The sequence below is a fragment of the Rhipicephalus microplus genome, chromosome 6, assembly GCF_043290135.1.
Source record: "Rhipicephalus microplus isolate Deutch F79 chromosome 6, USDA_Rmic, whole genome shotgun sequence".
Classification (NCBI taxonomy): domain Eukaryota; kingdom Metazoa; phylum Arthropoda; class Arachnida; order Ixodida; family Ixodidae; genus Rhipicephalus; species Rhipicephalus microplus.
The window spans coordinates 189,136,418-189,164,151 of record NC_134705.1 but is presented as its reverse complement, the minus strand read 5'-3'; the positions used below and the strand labels follow the sequence as shown (position 1 = coordinate 189,164,151).

The 27,734-nt window shown below is 47.4% G+C and overlaps 2 protein-coding genes across 2 annotated transcripts in view; both read right to left on the bottom strand.

The window, feature by feature from the left end:
* Positions 1–27,734, bottom strand: part of LOC119166979 (cell division control protein 42 homolog) — a 136,758-nt gene that overhangs the window by 52,580 nt on the left and 56,444 nt on the right. The window lies entirely within an intron of this gene.
* LOC142765743 (uncharacterized) lies at positions 19,672–25,448 on the bottom strand. Its single transcript, XM_075867282.1, has 2 exons — positions 25,067–25,448; positions 19,672–24,983 (listed from the first exon to the last, which is right to left on the bottom strand). The coding sequence occupies exon 2, from the start codon at positions 24,942–24,944 to the stop codon at positions 23,286–23,288; it is 1,659 nt and encodes a 552-aa protein (XP_075723397.1). The 5' UTR covers positions 24,945–24,983; positions 25,067–25,448; the 3' UTR covers positions 19,672–23,285.

The window sequence follows — 27,734 nt, the reverse complement described above, 5'->3', positions numbered from 1 at the left end:
CTGGGCCACTTGGATTACGTTCATAATTGAAAATTTTCTTGAAGCGCACTAAAAAAAGGACGGACAGAAGAGGCTGAGAAGGACAGCCTCTTGTCCTTGTCAGCCTCTTCTGTCCGTCCGTTTTTTAGTGCGCTTCAACAAAATTTTCAATTTACGTTTACGTGTTTCGTTTTTGTTTTTCCCTTTAATGTTTACGACGATGTGTTTGCCAGGCCACACTCACCCCCAATCTGCTTCTTGAGATTTTTTTAAGTGAGGATTTTTTTTTTTGCGATGGCCATTCTTAGTCACCATTTCTACTCTACGGATATGCATGTTCGTGCACCCAAATTTGAGCACACGGGCCTAAATGCTGTAGGTCCGTGTGCTAAGATTTGGGTGCAGGTTAAAGAACCCCAGGTGGTCGAAATTTCCGGAGGCCTCCACTACGGTGTCGCTCATGATCGTACGATGGTCGTGGGACGTTAAACCCCACATATCAATCAAATCAATCAATGAATCATGTTCGTGTCAAAGGTAAAGAAAGCCGCGAAAGTCTGCGGGACATGTATTGTAATCTACACGTGACACCTACCGAGTGACAGAGCATCAAGTGCCCTAAACAGATATCTACCCAACTACAGACAGCACCCACAAATAGACGAGAAGACGCAAAGAACGCGTCGCTAAAAAATAATAAGAAGAACAAACAGAAAAGAACACAACACACAGACAGAAACATAACTTGTTCAGAAGCCCAGCTGTTGCTTTCGAGGGCGCATCTTTCTTCCCACTTACCAAGTTTAAAAATACAAACGCATAAACAGAACATAGGTAAGAGCAGATGGTGCACTCACACAGGGCCATGCCTCGACTCTCTTTGAAGAGTACAGAGGGCGCTCATTCCAAGTAAAGAGACGGCGCAATCAATGCCGTAGACGCCGCGAGACAGATCGGCTGAGGACCGAGAGTAAACGATGAAAAACGAGAAAAAAGAGAGCCTTTGTCAAACCATGTTCTTCCTGCATAACCACACAGGACTCTTTATTTATTTACAAAAAGCTGCAACCCTCCCACTCCGTTTCTCGCTTCCGCTCCCTTCCTCAACGCCTCCTTCACAGGCGATCGCATACGGGATACCATATTTTCTCGAATGTAACCGACTTCTTCACTCCACAAAGCTTTTTTTACGTCGTCCTCAGTTCAACCCCTCAGACGCGTCTGTTAGTTATCATCTATCTATCTATCTATCTATCTATCTATCTATCTATCTATCTATCTATCTATCTATCTATCTATCTATCTATCTATCTATCTATCTATCTATCTATCTATCTATCTATCTATCTATCTATCTATCTATATCTGTCTGTCTGTCTGTCTGTCTGTCTGTCTGTCTGTCTGTCTGTGTGTCTGTCTGTCTGTGTGTGTTTGTGTGTGTGTGTGTGTGTGTGTGTGTCTGTCTGTCTGTCTGTCTGTCTGTCTACCTGCCTGCCTGCCTGCCTGCCTGCCTGCCTGCCTACCTACCTACCTACCTACCTACCTACCTACCTACCTACCTACCTACCTACCTACCTACCTACCTACCTACCTACCTACCTACCTGCAGAGGTCTATAGGGGCTTTGTTGTAAGGATTTTACAAAGCCACAGTACCTACACGTCATTAAAGAAAACATATCCCGCAGGGTAATACAGCAAGAATCCAACATCCTCCTGCAATAGGAATCCTGCAATAAGAATCCTGCAACAATAAGAATCCCACAATAAGACTTCAACAGCAGCGATGCCAGAGCGACGGCTCCAGGCGACAGATGGCACTCGTATAAGTATACGCCACAGGGGAAGGAGAGGGGAACGGCGGCGTTTTTAACTGTATACAATTTCGATGGAAAGGAAAGGACGACGTCTCATGTTGGCACCCCGACTCCTTGTTTTTCGTATGTGGCAAACATACAAACATACAGACACGCACGCACACTCACACGCACGCTAACGATTGTGAATTTACAAACGTGATCGTAAAAACAAAGAACACTCCCAAGGAGAAGAGAAGTGGGTTTAGTTCAGCGCGGAAGAAAACAAGGCTAACCCTAACGTAGTGTCGACGGCGTTTACACCTGCCAGAGATCTAAAACGCACACATCCGCTCAGCCTAAAGTACTACAATGTACACCCAAAATACACCATGAGTATATGTAAGTTGAACTTGCATGCAGATGAGGCATTCCTATCTATATCCAGTGTATAAAGTTTCCTATCGTGCAAGCAATGAGCACCCAAAGTACCCAAGTCTTAAAACACCCATGCTATACTCGAATCGCCCAAAGTAATCGTCACATGTCTTACTCAAAGTGTTTGTGAGCTGCACCCTTATGTAGTTCTTAATCACGTACTTACCCAACAACATACTCTATACCATTGAACCAATGTGTTTCATTCATTGAGTAGTTCATCAACGTAATGCGCACATACGTCACCGAAAAGTGCACATGTAAATTCAAGTAAAGTGCACAATTTCACCATTCCTTGTATATATTCACCACTGCGATCAGTGTGTATATAGTAGTCAAGACCTGAGCAAATACATCAATCTAGAATTGAACCTGCAGTGACATTATGACCATCGTACTTAAGCAGTACATGAGCTCAATACATCGTATACAATACCCGGAAAAACGTCCGCGCGTGCCCAGATTTGGATGCACATTTAAAGAACCCCAGGTGGTCGAAATTTCTAGAGCTCTCCCCTACGGCGTCTCTCATAATCGTGTGGTAGTTTTAGGACGCTAAACCCCACATATCAATCAACACCGGGGAAAAAAATGGCAGCATATCCACGGAGTGAATGATGTAGAGAGGGGCGAAGCATCCGTCCGTCCATGCGTCCGTCCGTGTGATCGTCCACGCGTCCATCTGCCCGTCTATGCGTGCGTCTGTTCGTGCGTTCACACGTCCATCTGTGTGTCCGTTTCTGCGTTCGTCCATGCATCCGCTCCTGCGTCCATCCATCCGTGCAGCCATCCGTGCGTCCGTCCATGCATCCGTCTGTGTGTCTGTTCGTACACCTATTCAACACTCCAAGTACCACCATCTCGCATCTTTTCATCATATATTCCTGATATAGAAGCACCCCCATCCAGTGGATATTCCAAGGACTAAACGAAAGGTGGCACACGCACACTTTCTTACGGCTTGCGCTTCGTGTCTACTTCCCACCTTTAACCACCTCTTCGTGGTATATACTAGTTCACCGTATTCATGGCACTGCGGCCCAACGCTCGCTAAACTTTTTTAAAACCAAGGAGGTTACGCCCATGCAGCGAGTATAACGTAGCAACCCTTTCTTGTCATGTAGTGCTCAACGTACATGCCAATGGCTGCTAAGGGGGAATGAGAGCCAGGACAATTCGGCTTTTAGTTAACGCGCAGGCTGCGATTTTTTTTTTTTTATTGTTCAACAACGCACAGGAGAAATCTCCCACCCGCACCACTTTGCAGGTCAAAGCGTAAGGCATGTTACGTACTACGACGAGGGACTAACGAGTGCCGCTTTAAGGAGCTTCGCCCCTAAAACGACACGAAGCGCACGAGGTCGCGTTGAAAAGTGTGACGCCTCTACAGCGGCGCGTTACGCTCTTGAGTCTCGCGCGATAGACTTAAACGAAACGACTTGATGTGCGCGCTCATGCGCAGGCCACAGAGCGTGCGTTAGTGCGATCGTGTTCCTCCTGTTAACGACGAGCCACGCTTTCACGCCCGGACGAGCTTTATTAGAGTTTGGAAATATACGAGAAACTGCGAGAGGCATGCAGGCCTATCTATAGCTGCTTCACCTGGGTGCACGAGCTGAAGCGGAAGAGAGTCTGGGTTGCGGTGTAATTAAAGCTGTCGGGCCGAGATGCGCGCCATAGCGGGGCGCGTTTCACTCGCGAATAACTCAATGAGCGGGCCGCGGAAATTTGGGCGGAAAGGAAATTTTCGTCGTGCCTGTGAAGACGGAGATGAAGAAGCGCACACTTTTTTTTTTTTTTGCTTTTCCAGGAAATGGGATTAACATATATCCGGAGAATCGTGGGAAGAAAAATGGGACGAAGAGCGGCAGGAAGGGAGGGCGGGGGGGAGGCGAGAGATAGGAAGATTGATTTAAGTGCGGACCTCGGAATTCATCTAGCTGCGCTTCGTTAAACGTGCCGCTTCCAAGTTCACGCATCAACGCGAATCGCGTAGACGTGACTTCAGAGCCCTTCAAGAAGACAGTCCGCATGCAGACGATTATTCCGCCTATGCCATTGGCGTAACGATAGGAGGGGAGGAGGTGCCGACCCGCGAAATTTTTTCAATTCAATTTTGCAAATGTTTAAAGACCCACTCATCCGGGCTAGCGGTAGAGGGGGAGACAGAAAGTTAGGTGGGCAGATTAGATTAGGGAAGTTGGCGGGTATAAAGTGGCAGCAGCAAGCATAGGACCGAGTTGACTGGCGGAACATGGGAGATGCCTTTGTCCTGAGTGAACGTAATCAGGCTGATGATGATGATGATGTACACCCACCCACGCACCAACTCTTGTACGAACATATATGAAACATAAGACGATCCAGTACAGACACTTTTCGTCTTCATACAGACGATTCGAATCGCGCATTAAAACGAGACTTCAGCGCCATCCTGCACACCGTCCAGTTACACTACATTGTCCTACTCCATAACGACGGCATCGTTAAGCCAATCAGAGAGGTCGTATAGCATCCCGCTAGGCCAATCAGAGTCGACACGATGGCGGAATTCCACAGCGTACAGTGCAATTTCATCCAAGTGCAGACGACCCGTCTGCATGCAGACGATTCGCTACAAACGACAGACAGCGGCGGCTCCTCACTTAGTGACGTCACAGAGTCCATGCATAAAAATGGCGGACACTGCTTGTGACAGGTTATCTACGGGCAACGCTTTCGAATTGAACTTCCGGGTCGAAACGTGCGATTATGGCCCAGTTGTTGCGCGTGACTAACCACACCACGAGCTATATATACGCTCACTTCTACAATGATAAATTGCGACTATATAGTGTGATACAACCGTGTCATGACCCCTTCAGGGAAGTTGAGCAAGGTTTCTCCCTCTTTTTTTTTTGTAATGTGCGATTTTAGAGGGGTGTACATATGTACGAGCAAAACGAACAAAAAAAAAGAAAAAAAAAAGACGTACCCTTTTGCATGCATTCTGCCCTATATGTTTTCGAGCAGTAACCTGCACTGCAATCGAAGACATCAAAACGAGGCCAATAGGTGAACAGATTACTGAACACACGCGCGTACACAGACAGACCAGTTGTGCTTCAGAGTCATCGCCTGCATTCTTATCTCTAACTGCAAAACGCTCTGCAGTTATCGGCGACTAAATCACCATAGACCTATATACACGTCAACTCCCGACTTCGGGAAAAAGTAGTCCTGCAAAACTGTAAGCAAAAAAAAAAAAAAACGATTGAAAAAGAAAAGTGGAGCAGTTTATCATTACCCGCCAATCTCACTTTAACGTATTCCTTTATATATATATATATATATATATATATATATATATATATATATATATATATATATATATATATATATATATATATATATATATAAAGGAATACGTGACTTCAGAGCGCTTCAGAAGACAGATATATATATATATATATATATATATATATATATATATATATATATATATATATATATATATATATATATATATATATAGACGTTGCGAGGAAGGAAGCGCACTGGCTCCGTAGTAACAACGGAAGCAAAGCAAAAAGGCACGACTAACGAGGAAACACTTTTATTAATCACATACGTTTCGGCTGGTGGGCCAGCCTTCGTCAGTGTGACGAAGGCTGGCCCTCTCTCTCTCTCTCTCCACAGACACACACACACACACACACACACACACACATATATATATATATATATATATATATATATATATATATATATATATATATATATATATATAGAGAGAGAGAGAGAGAGAGAGAGAGAGAGAGAGAGAGAAGGGTGTGTGGCAATGATTATCGTGAGTAGGATAACAAAAACGAGAAAAGAAATTGACACACCCCGCGACAAACTGAAGGCTTGCCTTGCACTCGCACTGCAGCCCCGTCCTGAACGAGAGAATGCGAGACCTTATATATATAGCGCCCTTGTCGTCACTATAACGGTCGTGGCGGCAGCAGCCACCCCAGTTTTATTTTTTTTCTTTACTCTGCTTCTTTCGGTGTCAGCGTCGGATCTCGGTCAAGGTGGCGAGCGGTAATTGGGCGATGGAAGCGCCGCACGTATGCCCACGGCGTCCCGGTTCATTAGGTATTTTCGTTTATTCATTTTCTCGACATGGCGGAGCACGTGCAAGAAGGGTTTCCCCACGCCAAAGGACGGCCCACCAAGCACGTACATTTTCTTTGTTAAATTTACTTATTTCTGAATAGTGCTGGCGTCTTTCTCTCAAAGATAATAGCAAGGCGGGTACAGGTTAGGACATGCACACGCTTGTATAAACAGACAAGGCGCAGTGACACAGCCGCAACAGCGCTTTACGCGAAATTGTAAAACAAATAAATTCGAAAGCTCGAAGACGTATACATTTCATGCAAAGCGATGATTTGATTGAGGCTACTTTCAAATGATGTAATAAACATATGTCGTACTTAACACGTATTGTACTTTCACTATAAAAGAACATAGACAAATCTGTAGCTCGCGCAATATATGCAGAGACTGTTTGGTACACTCGCACATAATAGGAAACTGCGGCCTAACGACACTCGACATGTGATTCGTGGAGACTGTCAGCCAATGGCGAAACGGCTCTTCGGGCTCATATATTTAGATAACACGAGGAAGTTCCACTATGCGTTAAACGCAAAACTTTCATTCATATAAAGGTAGCTTAGTATGCTTCCTTTGTGTCGGATTATGTTAGCTAGCATCCGAATAAATCAGCTGGTTGCGGTTACTCGAAGAAGTATTCATTGTCAAGCCTACTGCAATAACCTATCCACACCACGAGCCAAACACGCCGCCATTCAGGAAAAGTACGCATTAAAAACAATGACGCGTCACGGATAACGCAGGACTTCCTCCGACGTATGTGGCCCTCTACCTTGTTTACAGGTCACCTTTTCTGCTGAGGCCTCATCACCACGCTCGCGGCCGACGAGCTTAAAAACAATACAAAAGCAACTCCACTGGCGACACCAGCGCCCCCTCTTCATCGCCTACACCACATAAATCCAAGCAGCTGCAGCTCAAGCCATAGGCACTTCATTTCTGCCAGAATAACTAAGCAGAAGACAAGCAGACGACACGGAGAGCGTACGTATCGGTGAACGCGCTAGAGATCGGATCACTTCTGCTCGCCCCGCTCAATCACACTTCGTCACAATCGTAACGGCGGCGTTACGCAACAAGCACCCCCATTTTCGTTGTTATTGCCTATTTGCTTTTCTTTTGCGTTTCCTTAGGCATCATTTCCGCGACTTCGCTACGACGGGGGAGACTTGGTGCGATGTACAGAACAAGCCAGCACGCAGCACAAAAGGGCCACATAAGATCGTAGCCAACGACGTGGCCGTCTGTCAATCCAGCACACGACAATGCCACGCGTCGTCTGCTACCATCTTCCTGATTTCTCTCGCCAAAGCGGCAGCCGTGAATCACCGCACGTCAAAGGAAGCAGACGACGCAACGAGATAATCGAAAGCAGACAAAAAAAAAAGAACAGTGCCATGCGTCGATAAGGACGTCAGAATGAAGAAGCGAAAGAATGCGAGCTGCGGCGGTTGATGATGGGCAGCTGTCGTAACCTGTTCGTTCTCATAAGAACTGCCGTCTTCTCAAACGGGTACGTTCCGATTTAGCCGCCCCATCCCGCTGGTAAGACGGTGGGTGAGAGTGGTAGGGGGGGGGGGGGGGGCAGAAAGTCTTGTGTCTGTCGATCGTTGAGTGTATATATGAACGAGAGACGAGGTCGCTGACTTTTCCCCGCCGCTAACACCGAAGCGACGAGAGCTTGAAACGAAGCCGGCGGCGGCAGCCGTGAAAGGGAAGCGGGCGTTTAGACCGAAGAGGGGTTAACGACCCCCCCCCCCCCCCGACTGGCCCGATCATGCTCCCCATCACCGTCCGCCCCCCTTTTTCTGCTCTCTCCCCCTTCTCCACCATTACCCCCTTCGTGTAGTTACCCCCCACGGTGCGACGGCAGGCAGCGGCGCGGCTGTTGGCCGTCCGTATCGAAACGATAAACCAGACGCCGCTGCTTGTCGTCTGCTGCACAACAGAAGCAGACGGCAGGCAGCCCTTCTGACCTAGATTCGAACTCGTCACCGAGGCGCTGCAATCGCACGCGACAAGTGCGCCACCGCTCGGCGCTATCGCACTCGTACAGTGACACGGGTTTCGAGCGCAAAGAAAGACGCTGGTATGATTCGTAACAGCGTTAGGATAAGAACGGACTAAACGAACATGAAAATGAAGAAAAATGTGCTAGATCGCTTGCTTTGGCGCCAAGCTTCACGAAATCCAAAACGCCTCCGTTAAAACAATTTTCAAGAATTCAGAAATAGGCAGCACATTCAGCCATATATTTTGCTTGTTACAGACAGGAAAAAAGAAAGAAGAAAAATACCGTATGAGCATATAGTAAAGGGTGCAGAAAAAAGTGGGATGACGGCGAGGAGTGACGTAAGAGAGAGTATAGGAGCGTGCAGTGCCTAGTGCAGGCATATCGCCCAAACTGTATACCGTTTTTTCTCGAAAATTGAGCACTATGATGGAGTATATGTAGTCTTTATTGCAGCTCTGCATGATAGATCGTCTGTACGTTCTACTTTGCGCGACTACAGCAATTCTGCCTCTATTATAGCTGACATTTCTAACTTTTGCGACTCCACCACCGACTTTAATAACAGCGTTAATACTCTAAATATAACGAACAATAGACGCCTGATTAGATTGTTTAAACCGGCTTGAAACGTAAGAAATAATGTACGTTCCACCCACAGCCATCTTTCTCCCTCTCAAAGGGATTAACGCGAGTGCTTTATCCAATAGCGCTTGCTTAGAAAAAGTAGCTAACGATATGTTTAGAAAAAAATGTTTAACGATTTCGAGTACTTCGTACTCAACATAGAGCACTTAGCATGCGTTTAGAAAAAAAAAAGTTTAACGATTTCGAGTACTTTGTACTCAACTATGGGAGAGCACTGGGCCGTCCCGTTGCAACTGTATGTTTAGAAAAAGGGGGGTAACGATTTAGAGTACGAGGTACTATATGCACAATGAGTAAGACAGAAAACAGGTCCTTGCAACGACAATGCCTCGTTTTGAAAATTCTTGACTATACCAGGAAGGTATGCGCACGTGTCGCTGGTTTTACTTCGGAAACTTGAACGTCTTGGGTAAACTTTCTCAGGAATTGTGATATCGCTGTTCAGCTAAACGTAACGTTCTAGTTAGCAACGACAAACTTTTTAATATTGATCATGCCTAATATTTACATCAGCCGAGAAAAAAAAGTACCCGTTTGAGCGTAAATCGGCTAGCACGGCTTTCGCAGGTGAAGGCCATGCAGGACGCGGTTCTGTGGGCGGAGCCAATATTTTCCCGTAGGTTGTCAATCGAGCAGGTACAGACGCGTCCACTGTTAAAGGGAACACATGCGACCAGATCATACTGAGACATTTATTTCTTACAGAAGCGTAGTTTCCTTTAATTCGCATAAAACTACTGGTGGCTGAGAGTTTCTGACTTCGCTTGACAGACTCATAGTGACGCGCACGAAGTACGTTTTTTTGTCCACTTGCCGTTTGCGGGCGAACAATATTGATGGTGATCATTCGAGTGTTACCTATAACACTGAAACGCATACGTACTGTATACCCATGCGTACAGCGGGGCGCGGCCAAGCGACAGATCTCGACATATAGTCGTGGGAAACCGAGCTCTTTGATAAGAACGCGTTTACTTTTTGAGGCAGAGGCCCCGACATCCGGCTCGGTTTATCTCCCTAACTCCTCACAGTTAGCAGCCGCATTTATCTATAACCAAAAAGGAAAAAAAAGAAAGCACAGGGAAAGACGCGTTCAGACGGATGACCCTGCGGCGATTCGCTTCAGCGGCCATTTAGGCTTCGACGAAAAAGGTCGCAGGTGTGAAGACCCCTTGCGAGGTGGTTTCCGGTGGGATGTACAACATCCGGTTGGCTGGTAGTGAAGGATGCAGGTATAATGCAGGAAACGGCAGCGCCAAGGGAACATCTCCAGCCAAGTGGTTATCATAAAGCCATAGATGAATTGCGTAGATAGCAGAATACATGCTAGGTAAGATTTCATTACCAGCCGTAATCACAAAAAAGCGTTACGAAATAATGGAGTCTGCGAACAGCCCGATTGATTTACTCGCTTCTTCCTCGGTTAACTGGCGGAACCAACCACGACGATCACCGATAGACAGGACGGCGCCTATTTTTATATTATCGGTAAGTTGACATGACTATATAGTTATAGCGCGAGAACGAAACGACGACACAGAGACAAGAAGGACACGAAAGACCTTGTCTCTGTGTCGTCGTTTTGCTCTCGCGCTATAACTATAGTCATGACATACCAACTAGCCCAAGCTGCCACACTGGTAAGTTGGCCTTTCACAATTTCAGAATCACCACTAGAAGACGTTTGGTAAAGCCAGGAAAGACGCAAAAAAAAATTGCGAGGTCAGCTTGAATTTTCCGTATCGAAAACGCCGTCACGTCAAAAATTTTGACGACGTCTGAATAAAGCCTATACGTAGCTTCGAATCGGTGAAAATGGACTAGATTGAGCTCTGGGGAAGCTCTATGCTTCCCACACACTAAGCTTAACGCTAAGCTAGCGCACTAAGCTCCACATACTAAGCATAACATACTCAGCTTCAGGAAATCTGGCCATGTTCATGCCGCCTAAGTACGACAGTTACATTTTGAAATTGGTGACGCCACGCCAAGATTGAGGCGGGAAAACCTTGAGTTTCGCCTCTGATAATGAACTTATGATGTAAGTATAATAGCCCTCAGAGTCAATCTAAGCGGATTTGTTGCATCATGTTAGTGTCACTTGAAAGCGAAGCCTCTTAGACGAGCTTTAAATTGCGGTGGCGTATGCTAGTACATTATACTCGAAAAACAGGCGAGTTTATACAGATGTGGGTCTCCAGTGGAGTAGCCATGCGGGGAGGAGGGGGGGGGGGGCGTTAGGACAGTTTGACTTTTTCCAGAAATTTAAAAATCTTGCTTGTGTACTTGCGTATACAAGCACGCACACGTACAAACGCGCGCACGAACACCTATAGAGTATATTTAACCTCCCCCTAAAAACATTCTGGCTGCGTCCCTGTGGTCGTCTCAACTGTTCCGGTCACACGCGCTTCATCATCATCATCATCATCATCATCATCATCATCATCAGCCTGGCTACGTCCTCTGCAGGACAAAGGCCTCTCCCATGTTCCGCCAGTTAACTCGGTCCTGTGCTTGCTGCTGCCAATTTATACCCGCAAACTACTTAATCTCATCAGCCCACCTACCCTTCTGTCTCCCCCTAACCCGCTTCCCTTCTCTGGGAATCCAGTCAGTTACCCTTAATGACCAGCGGTTATCCTGTCTACGCGCTACATGCCCTGCCCATGTCCATTTCTTCTTCTTGATTTCAGCTATGATATCCTTAACGCAGCGAGCAATGGAAAGAAAAATGGAAAGTGTAACCTTAGAGGCAAGAAGAGAGCAGAGTGATTTATTTATTTATTTATTTATTTATTTATTTATTTATTTATTTATTTATTTACTACATACTGCAGACCACGACGTAGTCCTTGCAGGACGGGCATACATAATTGTACACAAAACTTAAGCATTAAGGAACAAACAGGGGTTAAGGATATCACACGCGCATAGATAGAATGCACCGTTTCCGAATAATTGATTCGCTCTCCACCGGTGCCTTATCAGCGATCAGCCGTCTCTACTGTTTCAATTTGATATTTCAAAGATGTAACTTGTGATATCAACTAGACACTTTTGACTGTTCCCGGGATATGAACGCATGGACGTTTGTCCTTGTTTCCTGGAGGGAGGGAAGTGTTAGGCGCCGCTCAGCACTGGGTGAAAATCCAATCGCCGATGCGGAGGAAGGAAACAGTTAGGAGGAAGCATCGCGGAAAGGGACAGAAGGAGCGCAAGCAGAAAAAAGAAAAATAGTGCGTCGGACGCACACCCACATGTTTTCAGCGGGCTTCTTCTATTTTAAAAATTCAATAACGTTAAAAAAATCACAAATTCTTTAGAGATTTTCCACGCCAATCAATTATATCTGTCGACCACTCGAACGGAGTCTCAAAGATCGAATAAATGAACGAACATCAGCAAGTCGTTTCCCCTGCAACACCTATCTCATCGAGAGTCTTTTTTTTCCCCCCAAGAGGGGTGCCCTCTGGCTTAGCCCGAAAAAAAAAAAGAAAGAAAACAGGCAAAAAATATATACAGAGAAACCCGAACCACTTTTGGCACGGTTGGTGCGAAGAGAACAGCCGCCCATCCCGTTCTCGTCACACGTTGAAAGATCACTTTTGTTCTCGACACCGCTGGCCAGCCGGCACTTTTTCACCTCTGCACAGCGCGACCTCCTCGTTTCCTAAAGATAAATATAAACTTTACCATCGCCAAAGATATAGAGATGCTACGCGGACACAGGCACCTATATCGAGCAGCTAGCGGTTGGGAGGAGAGGGTTATAGAGTTAGACGACCTGCGATACGCCTCGCTGGGCATTTGGGCGCTTCGCCCCCCAAAAGAGGAAGCGCCAGGGAAAAAGAGGGCGAGAAGGGTGTTGTACGAACGAGAGTGCCGGTTCAACTTCCGGCAGGACGCGTATATCCGGATACAGAAGAGCAGGGACGGGGAGGCTTGACACAGAGGGGGGCGGGGGGGGGGACGGATATATACAGGGCGTTTACGACTATAAATCGCACCGCAGAGTCTATAGCATACACGACGACGGAGTACGACATAGCGAGCCCGCCCAATACCCGAGACGACACGACTGTCGCCTTACTCCCCCTTCCCCACCCCCTTACCCCTTCACCTCTGGGCCCTCACACCCTTCCGGAAGGCATCTGTTTAGTGAAAAAGAAAAAAAATAAGCGCGAATCAACATATGCGACAACAGTCCTCTGCTAAGGTGTACAGGAGGGAGACGTCAACTGCCGGTGGTGCGTGACATGGCAGTTTTCCTTGATTCGCGGTTTGCCACCTCTATGCGGATAGAGACGCAAGCATGTAGGGGTGGCGTGTTGGGGGGCTTCGGAAGTGGCGAGTATAGGGTATATGCCACACCAGCACCGGCGTTACAGAATTTTATATATAGCGCCCAACGTAAGCTCCGAGGCAAGGGTATTGGGGGAAGAGGTGCTAAGAGCAATCGCCGTCGCGAAAGGCCAACAGGAAGAGTGTGTTTTTTGATGCGGAATGGCCGGGTCGTTTGAGTTACCGCAGTGCGGCTTTTCGAAGCTGACTTCGCATCGAGAGTTAAGTGCCTGTGAGCAAATTCAACTGATTCGTAATCTGTGTAAGGACCCGGCCCTGCCTGCCCCAACTTCTAAATTTTCGCGAACTATTCCAGCGGTATATATGCATTGAATGTTTGCGAAACGTACGCTGCGCAACGCCCTGAAAACAGCTTGAGTTAAGTGACTTGTTGTCACGCTAAAATGTCCCAAGACTAGCTGAAACCGGCGTAAGACATTTCCGCATTTAGAGTGTCACACTAGTCCATGCGGTACGCGCTAGGTGATGAGGATATGCTTAGCGACGTTAGCGCCTGTCATCATGCCTGGATGATTGATGGGCGTTGGTTACACTGGCAATTATACTCATGTATTTCGCGTTTTGCTCGTATGTACAATCAACTTAGCATCACACGCGTTTCGCAATGAAGTTAGACCTGTTACCACTGCCGGAAATGCGGCTTCGGCTACACCAGAATTGTCAAGAGACGCAGCGACGGCATTAAAGGCGACAATTCGCAAAAAAGAAAGCGCGAAGTCCCCTGAATTCACGTGTTCTACGTCTGTCTCAACTTCGCAGCACTATGCTCGTTTCAACAATGCAGTTAGGCCTAGCCACGTTAGGCTTAACAACGTTAGGCCTAACAACGTTAGGCCCAACGACATCCGGCCTGCAACGAAGTTAGGCCTTTCTGACACTTCTGAATGTCGGCCAAGTCGGTCGTACGCGCTGACACAGTTAAACACGTCGCAGCGGCAAGCTATAGGGCCTATACGAGTCCACAAAGCGTGAAGCTCCACACAGTCTTTGAAACTTTGTTTTATTTTATTTATTTATTTTTATTAAACCTTCAGAATGCGGAGGGCCGTGCTCAAAAAAAAAAGCCTCCTATGGGCTTGATTGCGCCCGATATGTCTGCTTCTATTGAGATATGCTACGCGACTCGCAACGACGCCTAGCGACGTACCCCGCCTGCGAACGACCGCCGTCTCAGATGTGCGCCGCTTACTAACATTGCCATTGAAATTCCCTTGAGCGTTTCCATTGAATATTTCATTGTCCCCAGTGGAGTTTCTGGCGAGGTGAAATTGAACGCCATACGTATACGACGTGTTTATTTTTGCGCGTTTCTTAAAGGTCCCCTGCGAGATGCCATATACGTGCGACGGCAAATCGGAGAATGGCGTGTTGGGAAGGAACAAAACGAAAACGTTTTAGCCGAGATTAGCCGGACTTTGCTATACGGTGACACTGAACACACGACAACGCATTCGATTCCACAAGACACCACTTCATACACAACGCTGGTCTTTTAATTAATACACGTACACACGCAAACTGTTCTGCCTTAAGGGCAAGTCTACATGTCGCAAAAAAAAAAGGAATACCCAGAATATGCGTGCACTTTTATAGAGATATGCATATTACGTACGCCATGAAACGAGCATCGTGTTCAGGACGAACCACCCGTCTTGCGGTCGGCGAGCCGTACGTACCACGAGCAGCAGCAGCAGCAGCTGCATGCATGAGAATGGCCGATTTCCGGCCCACCGTGACGCAAAAGAATGAAGCGGAGTGGTTGTAAGGGTAAAGACAATCGGGTTGGGGGCGGAATCACGCTTAAAGGGGTCGTGAAACGCTCGCCGTAAAGCGACAATGCGAAGCCACCAGCGTCCACACGCACTAACTAGGTGACGTCATCGTAAGTAAATTCTTTGCCTATCGAGGAACGCGGAACTTTTTTCGGTACTTGGGAGTGCGAGCAACTGGGACACTCATCAGCGCCTTTGTCATACGCAATCAGCGCTCAATCGAACTCTGACGTCATATTAAGTAGCGTCCTTGTGGGACGCGGATCGCGCCAGTTAGAGCATGTTGCTGCCGATGGTGTCGCATTGTCGTTGCAAAGCGACCGTTTCACGACCCCTTTAAGGCCCTGACCATACGTATACGAGGCGCAGCGCGTGGTTATTTGGTTGCTTTCAGACGCGGCGCCACGCCCTCTCCCAACCGGAGAGAGGGCGCGCAGCCATGCGCCCTCTCTCCACATAGAGAAATTGAGCGGCACCGCGTCAGTGCGTCGATACGCTGCAACGCGTACATGTGGTCAGCCCTCTAGAAGCGCTTACTTCCCTCATATAGTTTCTTAATATACACTAGAGGGAACTCTAGCGCGAGTGTCTGTGGGAGCTGCAACGCACGGCGCTTTAGCGAGCATGGGAATGATGGGTAGTACACACAATTGTCTAATATTCGTACTTCTGGCCTGCTTTTGGCTTCGTGTGTGTTTGTGTGGCTTGGAGCTGTTTTTTTTTTCACGAAAACATAAATTAGAAAATGTTCATCGTTTGCGCTTCACAACCTTATTCTTTTGGGCTTACCATTTCGAATCAAGTCACAAAGTTCAAAAGGGTTCGTTCTTTTTTTCAAAACGAAACCGTAACCAGCAATAAACAAAGCCGCAAGTACGATTCGCCGCCCGCAAGTACGAAGACTAGGCAAATGTGTGTACTACCCATCATTCCCATGGTCACCAAACGATCGCAGCACCGGAGTGCCCTCTAGTTAATTTTGCGAACCTCTATGACTTCGCTACGACGGGGACGGTGTCACGGTCACGGGAGGAGCGACGCTCAGCTAGGCGAGTCGATGCAATCGCGGTAATCTCGGATGCGACAAGGTCTTTGGCGAGCACCACGCGACGCGTAATCGTATAAGAGGATCAAGCTATGGGAAAAAAATCTACGCGAAAAAGTGGCACTCCGTTATTAATCGCCTGCGTTACCGTAAGAAGTAATCCAGCGTAATATGTAAGCGATTCGTTCACGGTTCGACCTTATTCAGAGAACACGCATGGAAAGTGCAAAAGAGAGAAATAAAGGGGGGGAAAATGAGATTAAACGCGGTTGATCGACACACACACACAAAAAAAAAACCAATGAACTCGAACACAATTTGACTGTTTATAGAACCTTAATCAGGTCCTGCTTAAATACCGGCTACATCCAGCAAACAAGACAGAACTCGGCGGTTTCCTGGCTATATCTCAATCAATCAATAAATAAAAAAACATTTTTTTTCACCGAAAAACAAAAGTTTACGGTGAAAAAAGAAGTACATTTAGGCGGGATATATTCCTTTTAAGCGGGACGTGAATGAGAGTGTACTGCAGGGTATACGCTTTTCGAACTCGTGTAACTAAATACACATTTCTATGGAGGAAAACGAAAAAAATATAACACTAGGCCTCTTACTTAGAAAGCAATAAATGATGTATTCTTTTATATCATTCATATTCCGTTCTGCGCACCGTGTTCTAGATACCATCAATGTTTCGGTCTAATTTACATAGTGGTAAAATGTACAGCGAGCGATTTAGTGAAGCAAGTTTAGGCGAAAGTCCGAATTTTTGCGCCAACATGTTCGGCACACGAGCACGCACGAAAGCAGGGAAATAGATAGAGGGCTGGCTTTCTTGGTGAAGAGACACTCTATAATGAAACCAACGCGCGATGAAGCCAGGAAAAGTGCAGGGGCAATTTTCGTAGTCTTGAACTACGATGCCGTAATTTCTGTTTAAACGTAAAGTAGTTGAACTGGACGAAAAAAGTTGTTGCGAACATACTTATCCGTTCACTTTAATTAATTTGCATTTTTGTCATGATTTACTGCACTACAGTTACAGGCGCTACAAGTAATGCCACATATATACATTCTTTGGCACCGCTTTCGGTACGTGACGGTTTTCGAACGAAGAAACAGCGCTGGCACAGGACGGAGAAGAGACGACACAAACATCGTCCTGTTCCATGCGCTGCTTCTTCGTTCAAAATCAGTACGTACCAAGAGACCCAATTCAACACTCTAACACTGTTAGTAAGGACACACACGGAAACGGAGCTATGCAGGTCACTCCGTATGCTCTTTTTTTTTTTCAATTTTCCAAAACAAAAAATAGAAGGAATGCAGAGTCAGAAGCGCAACGCAGAAACAGATTGTTGCCAAGCTGGTTCACTTTCGAAAGGGGTGTCCCGTAGCATGTCGCAGAGGACGCAGACCACGGAGCACTCTGCGCTATAACTGACGCCACACGCGGATAGCGTGACCCGCACACCGAATGACCGCGAAAACGCGGCAGGAGATTAGGGAGTTTTAGTACTGCGTACGCTGCGTACGTGGCGGCGATGCGTACGTATAAGGACGCCACGTTCTGCGTAGTGCGCATGCGCAGACCGCAACGCGCACGTATCGCGTTACGTACGCAGCCGCTACGTACGCACGCATGAGGTGCGTGCGTGCGTACGTATGAGGTGATCGCGCCGCTCTCGAAAAAGTTCGCGACAGCGCGAGACTTCGTTTTGCAAAATGGCGGCATCGAAGGCAAGCACCGACCGGCTCTGTGGCTTAAGATGTGGCCATAATCTGGCTATAACACTTGGATTGGCTCACATTGGCTGTCAACAACACGTGCTTCTATTTTGATCTACCAGATGGCGCAACACGCTCGTTACGTATGCGGGTACTACGGCGTACTAAAAGCCGATTAGTGGCAAACGACGCCACGTAACGCAAGGCGCTTGCGTGATGCGTACGTAGCACCATTCCGCAGTACTAAAACTCTCTATTGCCAGCCACGCACATCGTGGCAGGTCTTTTTAAGTGTGTATAATTCTGCAATCACGTATACGCATGTGCCCTTGGAAGCCAAGAAGAAAAAGCAGCGCGTCCTACTCATCACTTCACTGCGTTTCATTTTTTTTTTTCTACCGAGTGCTATCTCTTCGTGCAGGAGCACTCAAGCCAACCTTTTCGGAGCGCTACATGCCCACGTGATGCAGAAACGGCAGAGGCACGGCGGACAATCGAGGTTGCAGCCTTACTTGAGGCTGCGTTTTAACTGCTCACGTCGTTATATACGCGCTCAAGGCGTCAGGGTGTAGGGGGGAGGGCATGACCGGAAGTGGTCGCAACGCGCTATTGTTGCACGACCGGAAGTCACGCGATGATGCCATTCCGGTCCGGTCGTGCAATAACTTTCGCACACACACACACACACACACACACACACACACACACACACACACACACACACACACACACACACACACACACACACACATACATACATATATATATATATATATATATATATATATATATATATATATATATATATATATATATATATATATATATATATATATATATATATGTGTGTGTGTGTGTAAGGGAAAGGAGTGTATACGTAAGGGCTCGTTTTTCCGTGTTTTGACACAATATTAATGAGATGTATCAGACAGTAATGCCAAGAAATGTACAGGGGAAGTTATTAGAACCAATGGAATGCAAATAAGAAGAAAGAAAAGTGGGTGAAAAAAAAAAAATATATATATATATATATATATATATATATATATATATATATATATATATATATATATATATATATATATATATATATATATATATATATATATATATAATCTTTCAAGGACAAGAAAAGAACAGTAGTGGAATTCAGAGACTCGAAAGCGATGGCGTTAAACACGTTTAAACGCCACTGCCCTACACACGCTAAGCGCCAGGCCTTTTGTCTATCTAGCATCATATTGCAAGAAATTCGGTGCCAACTATCCAGTCCGTCATAAACGCTATCATATCAGGTAAGAAAGGCGCGCTGAAGACAGAAAGAAAACGTTTAAAGGGGAGAATGCATAGGTTGGTAACGTAAACACAGCTAGTGGTTCCGGCTCTTTTGTCGCTTCGACTGGTCTGGCCTTCGAGCGTATGGATTAAGCATATTACTAAATGTGGCATTTATTGAAAACGTGCCACGTAAAGATGGCGCGCTACATGACGTCAGTTGTCAAAGAAAGAGCGTTCGACACTCACAATCGTGACTACGAAGCGGCGTAGGATAACACTGCCAAGATTACACAGATATACGTACGCAATAAAGAGGATGCAGTTACTAGTTAGGGACCGCCCCTGCATCTCAATTGGTAGGGCATCGGACACGTCATCAGGAAGTTCCAGGCTCGGTCCCTGTATACGGCACAGGTTGCCTTTTCGTTCAATTTCATTCCTTTCAATTTATGTCACAATGAGTAGGTAGGTAGGTATAAACTTTATTTTTCCTTTGTAAAGGAAAGGTGCAATGGAAGAGAGATGAGGAGAGATTGCTACGCTCGATAGTCCTCCGCAACCCTCTCTGCCCAACCCAGGATGGCCTCCTGGACGTCGGGTTTCAAGCTGCGCATGGCAGCCTCCCACTGCTCCTCATTACTAATTAGTTTTCGAAGGGACGGTGGAGGGGGGTGCTTAGAGCACCCCCACATGATATGATTAAGATTTGCTTTCTGTGCGGAGCAATATTTACAGGAGGAGGACGGGTAAAGAGAAGGGTACATGAGGTGAAGAATGTAAGGAGAAGGAAAGGTGTGAGTCTGCAGCTGTCGCCACAGTACTTCGCGCCTTCGTATGGATTTCGACGTTAGCGGCGGTAAGGATAAACGACCAAGGCGGTAGTGACTACAGATGTCGTGAAATGTTAAAAGGCGATCCCGCGCAGCAAACGGTGCCGTTGTCGGAACGTGGCCTGGCTCTTCCAGCGCCTGCGCCCGGAACGTAAATCCTCGGGCGCTGGCGTGAGCCGCCTCGTTACCGGCAAGGCCCGCGTGCGCGGGAGTCCATATTAAAGCCGTGTCTTGTTGCGGGGGATGGGCCAAAAGGAGGGAGAGGGCTGTTTTGGACACCCTACCCGCTCCAAAATTGTAGATGGCAGTTTTTGAATCACTAATAATAAGTGAATAATTTGGAACTGTAAGGGCCAGAGCTATGGCTGCTTCTTCCGCCTCCTCAGAAGAGGAAGCAGAAATAGAAGCAGCAGCAGATATCTGACCTAGCGAATTCACAACTGAGAGGGCGAAAAAAGGACGAGTACTGTATTCGGCAGCGTCAACGTAGAGCACTTCTTTAGAAGTAGAAAATCGTTTTTCGAGAGTTTTTGCACGCTGTCGTCGACGTTGCTCGTGGTGCACAGGGTGCATGTTTTTAGGGAGCGGCGGAATGAGTAGATTCTTGTGTATTTCACGCGGAATAGTGTGTTTGGCGTTAGTGGTTGGAGTTGGCCTGATACTGAGGGTATCGAGTATGTATCTTCCGGTCTGTGTGTTGGAAAGACGAGCATATTGTGAAGTTAAGTGTGCTTCAATAAGTTCCGTTAAGGTGTTCAATGTGCCTGTCTCCATGAGCCGTGCGGTGGACGTTCGAATGGGGACTCCGAGAGCGAATTTGTAGATTTTACGTAACAAAGTGTCTACGTTATTTTGTTCTCTTCTCAGAAGGAACAGATAAGGGAGAGAATAAGTCACTTTATTGAGGACGAAGGCTTGGATGAGGCGGAGGAGCTCTGCCTCTCGTAGCCCGCCATGCTTATTAGATATCCTGCCTATAAGGCGTAGAGTGTGGTCCACAGTTGTTTGAAGTGCTTTAATGGTGTGTGTGTTTAGTCGATTTCGTTGTATGTGTAGTCCAAGCACCCTGAGTCTGTCAACTTTAGGCACGGGTGTATTGTTCAGTGTTATTTGTATATCAGAGATGTGCTTTTCAGAGCCCCGATGGGCAGGAAGGAGGAGCAGTTCAGATTTAGTGGGTGAACAGGTCAGATTCATGTTACCCGCACAAACCACCACCCTGTCAGCAGCAGTCTGCAGAGTTTCCTGAATGTGCCCATCGGAGCCGCCTGTCATCCAGAGGGTAATATCATCTGCATAAAGTGAAAATTTGAGATCTGATATGGATCTCAGCGTTCGAGCCAGCGGCATCATCGCGATGTTAAAAAGGAAAGGTGATAACACTGATCCTTGAGGTGTGCCGAAACTCCCCAAGGAGTAAGAACAAGAGTGTTCAGACCCAATGTAAATAGTTGCCGTACGGTTCGAAAGGAACGCAGATATGTAATCATGAATCTTTTTACCAACGCCTATAGCGCTCAGTTCACTCAATATGGCAGTGTGGCTGACGTTGTTAAAAGCCCCATGGAGATCGAGACTGAGAATTGCTTGAGTATCGAGACTAGAGTTAGGGATAATGATGTCATGCTTCAGTCGAAGCATGACATCTTGACTGGAAAGGGATTTACGGAAGCCTATCATTTCGTGAGGGTATAAGTTGTGTTCTTCTATAAATTTGCTAAGGCGGTTGAGGATTACATGTTCAAGTGTTTTCCCGATGCATGAAGTGAGGGAAATCGGACGTAGGTTGGCTGTGTTTATGGGCTTACCAGGTTTTGGTATGAAAATAACTCTGGCGTCCTTCCACGCAGCCGGCAAGGTAGAAGTGTCGAAGCAGTGGTTAAAAAATTTAGTGAGGGCTATAATTGAGTTTTCATCTAAGTTGCGGAGAAGTTTATTATTGACGAGGTCAGGGCCTGGTGCAGATGAGGTGCGAAGGTTCGCAAGCGCGTGTCTAACCTCAGCCTCCGTTATGGGGCTACTGAGATCATCATTTGGTTGTCCGATATAGTCAGGTGCATCGTATCGATACGCGCTGGGTAGGTGTTTGTCGCGAAGATCATTAAAAAGAGTGTTTAAGTTACCTTTGTGCGAGTGAAGTAGTTTGTTAATGTGATGATTATTTGCGGTACGTGATATGGTAGGGTCTAATAAATGCCGCAGGAGCTGCCATGTCATCTTGCTGTCTAGGTGGCCATGCATGCTTTCGCATTTCTGGGTCCATTGTTGACAAGCAAGCTGTATGGCATAGTCCTGAATTTGCAAATCGAGTCTCGCAATTCTCAGTCTCAGTCGGCGATTGTGTCGCCTCTTCTTCCAGCGTTTGAGGAGAGATTGCTTAGCTTCCCACATGTGAAGAAGTCGGGTGTCAACTATTGTAAAAGGCGTATCAGGTGGTAACATGGTGGTATGCGTTTTTGTGTCAGTGTGCAATTGCTGTACCCATTCCGAGATATCATCTATCTCAGTAGGCGCCGAGCAGTGACGGGCCTCGCGAAACTTGTTCCAGTTAATAAGGCTCAGGCGCTTGGGAGCTAAAGGTTTGTGTCGGAAGTGTATGGTAGTTTGAATAATGTAGTGGTCACTACCGAAGTTAATGTTCAGGTTGGTCCATGTGACAAAGTGAACGCGATGGCTGAGTGTAAGATCGGGAGATGTATCTTTAGCTACACTATTACCTAATCTAGTGGGCATGTCTATATTGTTGTGGAGGGTGAGGCGGTGATCCTGTATGTGAACCCACAAAGCCCTACCCTTGGGTGTAGAAACAGAGTGGCCCCATACTTGATTTGGTGCATTAAAATCACCAAGTATTAGGAGAGGGTGATGTTTCGCGGCCGCAATGGCTCGGGCAAAGAGAGTATTGAAGCGATGGTGTTTCGCCTGTGGCCTACTATAGACGTTTAATACGTATAAAGGCGATTCTTGAGTTTTACAAGGAAGGACCTCCAAAAAGTTGTGCTCCACATCGACGCCGTCGAAATTAGAGTGAGTTACCGTCAAATGTTTTTGCGTTAATATTGCAGTATCGGGAGAATTTAGAGATTTAGTTTGGTGTACACTGTAACCGGGAAAAGTTATGTTTCCGTGGGTCTCTTGTAGGGCAATGACTGCAGGGGGTTTGGGGCAGGAGGCCAAATATTGTTGAAGAGTCGCTTTCTTTTTGCGGAACCCCCTGCAGTTCCATTGCCATACTACAAAGTTCGAGCGATTAGGGTTTGCAGCCATTGTCGGGAGGGGGTGTAGGAGAGAAGGCGGGTACGGCTATATTTGGATTATTGGCCGTGACGGCCGCAATCCATGCAGTGGTCTGCTGCATTTGAGTTTGTACAAAATCTAGAAACTTGTCAAGTTTGTCATTTATGGCAGCTTGGCCCGTCTCCTGAGCTGTGAATCTGCTCTCTATGTGAGAAATCTTACTTTCAATGACGGCGAATTTCTTCTGTGTTTTATTTTCGAGGGCGTTTATCCTATCGTTAAGAGTTAGAACTGTGTCGCTGAGAGATTCTTCTTCGCGTGGTGTGGCAGGGGTTTTGCGCTTATTTGAGGGTGGCAGCTGGGAGGTGTCTCGAGGCATTGTAGTGTCCATGTCAGTAGGAGGAAGAGGTATCGTGGGTTCAACAGCAGGGGGCGATTGAGCAGGAATGAAAGATCGTGGTTCGGAATGCTGCGAAAGATTGCTAAGGGGCATTCGGGATTGTAGCTCGAGCTTTAACTTTTGAATTTCTGCCTTGAGGCTAGCGTTTTCAGCTAGAACTTTTTCTAGGCTAATGTTTTGAGATAAGGAGCAGTTAGAGGAAGCTGCCTGTGCCCAGCTTACCTTTAATGGGTTTGGCAGATGACTGGTGGAATGGGGGTTCGTTGACTGGGTCGGGAAGTCAAGTTCTTTGGGAGTCGAGTTTGGGCCCCGCCTCTTGCTCTTGCTGCGACCCCGCTGTGGGCCACGCTCTTGCGAGCGATTAAGGCTCGGTGTCCGGGATGATGGAACTTCTGAGGGCTTAGGTGTCTGGTATTTAGGTGTCTTAGTCTTGTAACGCTGTTTGCACAATGGGGAACCGGTGATGTGAGCTCCACCACACACGACACAGACGGGTTCACATTCATGGTCCATTGAGGAATCCTTCAGTCCGCACTTGTGACAGATTGCATCGGGAGTAGAGGGGCAGACATCCTGGCGATGTCCAATTTTTCGGCAACGGGTGCAGGCTTCCACCTTCAGTCGGAATGGGCGGCAGCGAAGCGTGCAGCCTTCGTAGTTGATGTAAAAAGGGACGTGCGTGCCACGGAAAACAACCAAGATGGTTTCGGTGGTGCTCAGTCGGCGAGCGGCCCCAATGGTCATGGCTGGATTACATCTTTGGAGGGTTGGAAGGATTTCCTCGTCAGCGTAATCCAGAGGGAGATGAAACCTTCCACGACAAGAATCTACAGGGTCGGCAACGTGGGTGACGACTTCGTAGGGGACTCCGTTGAACTTTAAGGTCCGGATGTTGTGGTATAAATCTGCTCGGTCCATGCTTGACGTACTCACGAGCACTGTGTGACTGGTGGGATTGACCCTGATTTGATCAGGGCTGCTGATGGGAAGTCCAACTGCTTTGAGAACGAGTTGTCGTAAGACACAGGGGTGCAACTTGGTACAGTCGAGACCCCCGCGTATCCGAAGAATCACCTTGTAGTCCGCATCGGGCAGTGGTGGAGGTTTAGGCTCCCATGAAGATGGTTTCTTCAGATCCGCTGCGCAGGTGTCAGCCGATGAACCAGTGGGACGAAGGTCAGCATGTAGAGCACGCCATGAGCGAGCGGCGTCGCCTCCAGCAGCGACGCCCGCTGCGACGCTGGCCGCGTCGCGCTGGGCGCCTCCACTCATACTAGGCCGGCGGTTAGGCCTAGCGCGGAAGCGGTCGAGCTGAACAATAAACAGTCAGCACTGTTCTCAAGGAGCATTATCACATCCCAACAAGGTGTCGAATGGGTGCCAGGTCCACTTACAGTTGGTGTGATGTGTGATCCAGGGTCCAAGGACCTGAAGAGGTGGTCATAACACGGTAAGTAGCCGGAGCCAAACGTACACACGTCAGCGTTTGATCGGGATCAAGACGCGTCCCCCACAATGAGTAAACTACCGCGAAAGCATACAAGCAGTGTCTCCGATCAGTTCGTTACCTTCACCGCATGTATGTCGAGGACTACGAGCTTATGTGAACGCCTTTTGACTTTTGCACGGTGCCACCACTGCATACGCGTCAGCCCATCTAATTGACTATTTTCTTGCCCTTTCCCTCTTTCTCAACTTTATACTCCCCTTTTTCACTACATGTCCGTCGAGGACTACAAGCTTATGTGAACGCCTTTGACTTTTGCACGGTGCCACCACTGCATACGCGTCAGCCCATCTAATTGACTATTTTCTTGCCCTTTCCCTCTTTCTCAACTTTATACTCCCCTTTCCCATTCCCCCACCCAGTTAACTTACCTTCTCTCTTGTTGTCCTTCCTTCCTTCCTTCCTGTCTCGTTTGTCTCATGAAGCGTAACTTGCAGCATAAAGATTTATGTTTTTTATCTTCCCGTAAACCTACGAACATGGCATACTTTCCTTTTGTCGTAGATTGCACACAGTGTTCCTTGCAACGGCTGACCCCTCTCTCCCTCCAGGTTCATAACGCCTCGCCGAGATTGAACCAGAGAGTATAGGTGAGGGAGTATTGCTCGAAAGCCGCAGTCCGGGCGGGCTTACAAAGCGTGGGAGTGGGTGCGGAAGGACATACACGCGCGCGGTGTGACACATGCGCTGACTCAGACCACCACCGCACACCTCTGCAGCAGCCGAGGAGGAGGAGGAGGAGGAGGCAGCCCCGATAATAATTGCTGCTCCGGGGAAGCAGGGCGCGTTGGCCGTGCACCATTTGCTCTGCTGTTGCTGCTCTGCTGCTGGCGCTACAGCGACGAGCACGTCGTGTTTGTACTTATGACCGCCGACGTGAATTCACACTGGAATTCTGCCAAGAATCCGCAGATGCTAGAAAGGTGTTTTTGCTTGACCGTATATCGCGTTTACTGAGATTCAATTCTACACATATATCCACATAACGCGCACTCCCTGGTTTAATTCATACGTGGGGTTTAACGTCCCAAAACCACCATATGATTATGAGAGACGCCGTATAGTGGAGGGCTCCGGAAATTTTGACCACCTGGGGGTTCTTTAACACTCCCTGGTTTCCATGCACCCGACAAGTGGATGTCTGACGCCGTGGTTTAGTTGGTAAGCGCGTCGCGGCCGCGTAGTGCCAACTTTTTAGCTTCGGTCGGTTGGAGCAGAGGGTCAAATGGAGTGACGAAAATGAAGCCAACTTGAGCAAGATAGGTTACATTAGGAGAGAGGTATAGGAGACACAAGATAATATAACAGACTGAGAGGCCCTTCGTTCTCCAGTACACGTTAAACGGCTGATAATGGTAACCGTACAACGTACAGGTTTGTGAGAAGAAACAAAAAAAGAGAGACTAATTCGACATATGCATTCTTGGTTTACTAATGTTAAAGGAATATAGGTTTAGGGCATGTTGGTGAGAGCTACAAGTGCGATGGAGCGGAGGAAGCGGTGGGGGTGACGCATTTATACGCCTCTGCACGCAACAGTTTTTCCGGCGGCGGAACTTCAACGTTCCACGGAGGCACGTCAGCCAGACTCGACCACGGTGGTCGCCTGACTACTGTAATACAGAAATAGAAAAGCGAGTGAAAGAAAGAAAGAAAGAAAGGAAGAAAGAAAGGAAGAAAGAAAGAAAGAAAGAAAGGAAGAAAGAAAGAAAGAAAGAAAGAAAGAAAGAAAGAAAGAAAGAAAGAAAGAAAGAGCGAAACGCTATCGAAGCGGCAAGGCACAATGGCAACACGGGGAAGCACCGAACGGTGAGGAATTGAAGTTAGGTGGACGAAAGGAAAGGAGGAGGAGAGAAAGAGAGAATAAAAGCTTTTTTTTTTTTTTTTACGATGGTGGTCGTTGTCGGGTCGCGAACGACGTCGTGGAAAGCCAAAGGAATCTTCGATTTGGCTTGCACTAGTTCAGAAAAGTGCAGGTGCAGAAAAAGCGGTGCCAAGCGGTGCAGTGAGCGTGCAGCGCCGGTCGAGCAAGTGCAGGTGCAGCCTCAACCACGCCTCGGCACTAGCCGACACTAGCGCGCGACGGCTACAGCCAAAACGAAGGCGTGAGTTGACGTGAGTGCAGGCCGGAGAACACCTTGTAGTGTAAGCCTAAAATAGCCGCCTCCGCCGCCTTGTCCGATCAATACACGGCCGTGATGGCACTTCTTGTGACTGCGATGGAATTGCTGGACTCGAGCAGCGACGACGATTCCGTCAGCGGTGCCGTTTGCAGTGACTGCGACGATGAGTACGACGATGCGTGCATCTTGGTCGCGTGCGCGTTGGTGCGCGACGATGCCAACCGTGTACCCGGGTACGAAAGCATTATCGGCAGGTACCATGAGTATGAATTCAAGCGCCTCTTCAGGCTGTCCAGGGAGACTTTTGATAGTTTCAGGGCCAAGTTCAAGACTTCAGCCTTCTACCCAAGGGCAGTGCAAGGCCGCCAACAAATCAGTGCCGAAAAAACATGCCTCATAGCGCTTGTGTACCTAGGCTCACAAATATCTATG